The following is a 6,000-nucleotide window of genomic DNA, read 5'->3' as shown; positions in this document are numbered from 1 at the left end:
TTTAAGTCTTTTAATGTCAGAGGTGGGAGTGAACGAAATCACTTGCGCTGAAGTCTGTAGTTGTTTGTTTGTGTTTTTTTGCGGTACGCGGGCCTCTCACTGTTGTGGCCTCTCCTTTTGCAGAGCACAGGCTCCGGATGCGTAGGCTCAGCGGCCATGGCTCACGGGCCCAGCCGCTCCGCGGCATGTGGGATCCTCCCAGACCGGGGCACGAACCCATGTCCCCTGCATCGGCAGGCGGACTCTCAACCACTGCGCCACCAGGGAAGCCCTGAAGTCTGTAGTTTTTATAGGCCAGGGTCGTGGCCTAGTGGAGGCGAGGGCTTGGAGCCTGGCTACAGTTTGGCCTAGGAGAGGGCCTTTGTCACTGGGCACTGGGGACACACCACCTGGCACGTTTGGGAATGGTTCCACTTGATCTGGGACCAGCACCTAGACTGTTCTTTGGGGAAGAGCTCTCCCTCATTGGGTGCAGCCTCAGTAGTACTTCAGGGGCACGGAAGTCACTGCTGATATTTACACTGGGACAACAGGTGTAAACCAGGACCATCCTGGGCCAAAGCTGAGTCATCTCAGGATTTGGCCCCGGCTCCTTCATCCCCTCCTGCTGGCGCCCTCGCCCTCCACTCTGCTGCAGCCACGTGGGCGGCTTCGTGGTTCTCCCTGCGAGGTCTTCTCCTGGCAGGGCCCTCTGCCCAGGACACTCTTTCCCTGGACCCCTACAGCCAGGCCTGGCAGCCCGGTCTTTCTGCTGGATTCAGCTCGCATGTCTCCGCTTGTGAGAAGCCTCCCCAGCCCAGGATACCACACTGTCCCTTATCTGCACGTATGCTCTTCCGTCTCCCTAAGGGGCTGTGGCCCAGCTAACTCCAGTCTCTGCTGCACACTCCCACCGGCCCACAGGAGGGACCTGCTCTGTGCTCCCTTCTCCCTGCTCCTCACACACTGGGTCATAATCTCGTATTTAACATTTGTCTCTACCATCAGATAGCCATTCTGGGCGGGGGCCCTGTTGGTCTGTTGCCAGCTGTACCCTCAGTGTCTGGGCACAGGGGTGTGGAGAGACTGCAGAGGAAAAACAGGTGCTCCAGCCCGATCTGCCACCTGTCCCCAGTCTGCAGTTGACCCTCTGGGCTGGGCACACAAACTGACCCAACGCACCCTCACTCAAGGCCCACTGCCTGAGCCAGCCCAGGGCCCTCTCCAGACCCCATCCCTTCCACAAAAAAAGACACTCTGCTCCACTTTGCACAAAAATGTATTTCTGTGACATCCCGAAGTACAGACATTTACCCAGGCCCCAGGTGGTAATGCAATGCAATGTGAGCTCTGCCCGGGGCCTGGCTCAGGCCACGTGAGCATGGAAGGGAGGGGCAGATGTGGCCCATCTGCTAAGCTGAGGGACACAGGGCAGCTGGCCCTTCCCACGGCTGGGAGCGAAAGACCCCAGGGGAGAAAGGCCAGGTGCCTCTCCCCTGGGCTGCTCATCCAGACCGCTCTGTCTGCAGGCAGAAACACCAGGAGAATCCCAAAAACAGGCCCAGGGAAGGAGGAGGGAAGAAAAGCCATCCCCCAAGGGCCACCTGCAGAGTCAGCTCTGCTCCCCAGCCCCTTGTTCCAGAGGGGCCTCCTCACCGCCGTCTGTGCCATGAGAAGCAATTCGGAGTGACATCAAGGGAGGACCACAAGACATTTCAAGATACGTTTGTGTCTCACACTTCTCTGAAACAACAGCACGGAGGTTTCCGAGGGAAAGCCTGGGGTCAGTATGGGAGGGGCGCGGGAAGGGCCCCGGAGGGCCGGGCAGGGCCGCTGCAGGATGTGCCAAATGCTGGTCTGGAGGTGTCTGCCTGTTGCCACTGGGAAAGGGTGGCTTGGGGACCTCCTGCCTGTGAGAGAGGTGTGGGGTCCTCTGGGCAGCGGGGCAGGCAGGGGCGAGTGAGGCAGGCTCAGTTCTGCTGGTGGGGTGCCTGGGCACCGTGGGTGCTGCGGGCAGATGAGGGGTAGGGGGTGAGGGGAAAAAGCCCCTGGCCCCAGGAGGTGCTGGCTTCCAGGGTGGGGGGCAGGTTCTGGATATGTTTGGCAGAAGGGGCAGTGGAATCTGCCTGAATTCTGACCAGCCCTGGGCTGGGGCCTTCGACAGCCTGGGACCTGGTGGGAGACTAGGAGGCAGCCTCCATAGCAGCGTGGCCTCAGGCAGGCCTGGCCAGAGGGCAGCAGAGCCACTGTGAGCTCCACTCCTCGAGGGCCCTCTGGGGCTGGGACTGCCTGGACCTAGGCAGGTACGGCTTACTTGCTCGCCCCAGAGGCCCACAGCCGAGAGCACCAAGGCATTTGGGAGACCCAGTGGGGTTAGTTGTAATCTCCAAACCCCATCAGCTGCACCCAGGAACCTAGAGGGCGTTCTCAGGCTTTGGTGGGTGGGTTAGGGTGCTGGAGTGGGCTATCGAAAGCCCACTGCCTCTCCTAACAGGAAGGGAGGCCAAGGTCAGAGGTTACAGGGCGAGGGCTGGACACTCACAATGTTACAGGCATTTAGTCTGGCAGGGGTAGGAGTGAGTGTGGCAGCGATGAAGGCTTTGAGTTGGGGCTTGAGAATGGCCAAGGAAGCTGCGAGGACTCAGGGAGTGTTTCTTTTGTTTTTGTACAGAAATCATACACACAAAACTTCACACTTCCTAACCAAAAAAAAATATATATATATATAATATATATATATAAAATATATATATATATATTATATATATATATTATATATATATATATATCTCACTAATGTTAAGGAAAAGCGTCGGTTGTGCAAAAGTCCCCCTGTGTCCCTTCATCCAGTTGGGAGGCTCCCCGGGTGGGGATCTGCCAGCTGGGCTGCTTGAGAGTGCTTCCTCCCAGCCTCGTGGTCCAGAGCAGTGGCGGCCGTGGGGGCAGAGGCCTCTATCTGGATGTGTCCATGTTCTCCTCTTTAAAGTTACTGCAGTGCTCAATCACCTTGCTGGAGACAATGAGAGAAAGAGGATTGGAGGGTGGGCTTGGGTTGGGGTGGGCCCAGCCCCTCCCAGCCCCTCCCAGCCCCTCCCAGCTGATCAGGCTGCTGGATTTGTTAGCCAACGTTAACCATGATGTTGACGCTGAATGAGATGAAGTGTACAAAGTGGTGGGCAGAGTGGCCTGCATGTGCGGGGTACCCAGGAAATGGTACTCGTGGCCACGAATGCCATCAGCCCTGCGTGCTCCCCTCCTACTTCCCCAGGCCCCCTTTCCACCTCTCAGTGCCTGGGCTTCTGTGGTTAGGGGCGTCCCTGAATCAGCTCAGGCCTAACCTCCAAAACCTTCTGGTCTTTTTTTCAGCAACATCTTCCTTCTTCACCTTTTCCCCGTACACCCAGGCCTTTTTCTTCCCCAAAGTCTACTGGTGGTCCCCAAACTGGCTGCGCATCAGATTCACCCAGAGATCCTGCTCCAGCAGCAGGTCCGGGTAGGGCTAGGGCAGCTGTGCTTGCAAAAGTACAAGGGCCCGACACCCTGCAGTGGCCAAGTCCCCGTGCAGCGTTTGGGAGTCACCCCTCATGCTCAGATCTCAAGTCTGTCTCTCACTCTGGTCTGGCCCTTGGGAACTGCCGTCAGGTGTCACCCTGAACCCTGCACGGCCTTCCCGTTCACACTAAGCCTCTGGGTTGGTGGCGGGTGTGTGTGTGTGTGTGTGTGTGTGTGTGTGTGTGTGTGTGTGTGTGTGTGTGTGTGTGTGTGTGTGTGTGTGTGTGTGTGTTCACTGCAGCCTCCATGTGCTAAAGAGGTGCCTCAATGCCTTTTAGGAAGTAAGGGATGCCTGGGGTGGGACAGGACTGGTGAACAGGCAGAGGGATTTCTCCTAAGCACCCTGCCATCAGGCTGGCCAGCTTGGGTGCACACCTCAAGTCTTACAGAGATGTTCAAAGTGACTGGGGTAGGTTACGGGTCAGTCTTACCCAGTGCTTCTCAAACCTCCTGGGAGCCCTGTTGACAATGCACATTCCCAGGCCCACCGGAAAAGAAAATCTAGGGTGGGACTGAATGTTTTTAACAATCTTTTTAGGTGATTCTTTAGGGAGATTAAGTTGGAGAACCACTCATTTTACCATTCTCAAACTCAGAACAATCTGTCAATTAAATGTTTAAGCAGTGGGCTTCCCTGGTGGCGCAGTGGTTAGGAATCCGCCTGCCAATGCAGGGGACACAGGTTCGAGCCCCGATCCGGGAAGATCCTACATGCTGCAGAGCAACTAAGCCCGTGCGCCACAACTACTGAGGCTGCGCTCTAGAGCCCACGAGCCACAACTACTGAGCCTGCGAGCCACAACTACTGAAGCCCACATGCCTAGAGCCCATGCTCCGCAACAAGAGAAGCCACTGCAATGAGAAGCCCGCACACCGCAACGAAGAGTAGCCCCCGCTCGCCACAACTAGAGAAAGCCTGCGCGCGGCAACAAGGACCCAACATAGCCAAAAATAAATAAATTAAAAACAAAAATAACGTTTAAGCAGTGCCTTTTTTTTTTTTTTTTTTTTTTGCGGTACACAGGCCTCTCACTGTTGTGGCCTCTCCCGTTGCGGAGCAGAGGCTCCGGAAGCGCAGGCTCAGCGGCCATGGCTCACTGGCGCAGCCGCTCCGCGGCATGTCGGATCTTCCCAGACCGGGGCACGAACCCGTGTCCCCTGCATCGGCAGGCGGACTCTCAACCACTGCGCAACCAGGGAAGCCCAAGCAGTGCCTTTTGTCGACAATAACTGCAGAAACAGCCAGTGAGTAGTTGTCTGGGGAGCCTCTGAGTTCCAGGCCCCTCCCCCACGATACTCTTTATTCTGTACTGTGTTTAGAACTGGGGTAAACTTAACTCTGTTCTCTTCTAGAATGCATCCTGGGGAAAGCAAGGTCGTTACTGCTGATTGCGACACGTAGCATCTCTGAGGGTCTCTTGTGCACTGATGGGTGTGAGATCCCGGTAGATGATATTTTAGACCCGGTAGTGAAAACGACACAGCAGAGGAAGGCCTTGATGGCCCTGCTGTGTCCGGGGCCTTCACATTCAGAAACTCATTTGCATTCTGCCTGATCCCTATGTATTTTACCATACTGTATCCTCTCTTTAGTTGGAATGTCTTTGGCCAAAAATAATGACAAGTTCTGACCTGACTTGCTAATGCCCAGGGATGAGAAGACGTAAGAAAATAAAGTTTACAGATGAGGGCAATGACGCTCCGCTCAGAGCTTGGTCATCCAGTTTCCGGCTGCACTGTGGCCAAAATGACACTCAGGGAGGCCCCAGCTGGACGTCAGTATGCTGTCCACCTCCTCACTCAGCTCTGAGTTGCCCCTGGGAATTTCAGCCATTCCTAACCACGAGAGGGCCTGGCTGTGTCCCTCGCTCCCCCAAGTCTAGGCCCCAAGCAGAAACACTGCCAGTCTCTCACCGGGCCATTTCCTTGGTCTCTTGCCGCGCGGTTGCCATCTTGATCATGTCCCTCAGGAGGGGCATCCCACCTTCTTTGATCAGCAGGGGGCAGTACTTGTCCGCTATGGATAGGGACAGACAGCAGGTGATCAGGGTGGGATTTCTATCAGCCTGTTGCTCAGAAACCCACCCTTGCTGCAAGAACTGCCCTCCCAGAAGGCAGGATGAAGACTCGGCCCTGAGTGAGGGCACTGCTGCAACCGGCCAGGAGCCATGTTTGCCCAGCCCTGGGGCCCAAGTTCTGAGGCCACCTGGGGGAAGCAAGGGGTGAACCCCGTGGAAAAGGCTCTTCCCTTCTTTGCCTCACGGTGGCATTTCCCCCCGCCAAATGTCACCCAAACCAGCACCTTCTACTCTGAGAAGTTTTTTTAAAAATAGAGCTTCCTAAGCACTGCCCTTGGCTATCCTGATTCAACAGATCCAGGAACCTGTTTATTTGTACTTTTAACAAAATATTTCCAGCCAGGATGGAACCACCAGGGCTACCTATTGGGTGGCTTCATGGCTCACTCCA

The 6,000-nt window shown here is 55.9% G+C and overlaps 1 protein-coding gene across 2 annotated transcripts in view; it reads right to left on the bottom strand.

Annotated features, from left to right (window-relative positions):
• Window positions 1-2,774: 2,774 nt before the first annotated feature.
• ZER1 (zyg-11 related cell cycle regulator) overlaps window positions 2,775-6,000 on the bottom strand; it is a 28,875-nt gene continuing 25,649 nt past the window's right edge. For both annotated transcript variants that reach the window (XM_082843290.1, XM_082843291.1), the window contains exons 15-16: window positions 5,446-5,548; window positions 2,775-2,989 (exon numbers count right to left, since the gene is read on the bottom strand). In XM_082843290.1, coding sequence (XP_082699416.1) covers window positions 2,932-2,989; window positions 5,446-5,548 — 161 coding nt within the window. In that variant the 3' untranslated portion in view covers window positions 2,775-2,931. The remainder of the gene's footprint in view (window positions 2,990-5,445; window positions 5,549-6,000) is intronic.

The sequence above is a fragment of the Leucopleurus acutus genome (genome assembly GCF_964270905.1).
Source record: "Leucopleurus acutus genome assembly, chromosome: 7".
NCBI classification, from domain to species: domain Eukaryota; kingdom Metazoa; phylum Chordata; class Mammalia; order Artiodactyla; family Delphinidae; genus Leucopleurus; species Leucopleurus acutus.
This window is presented reverse-complemented; position numbering and strand designations above follow the sequence as displayed.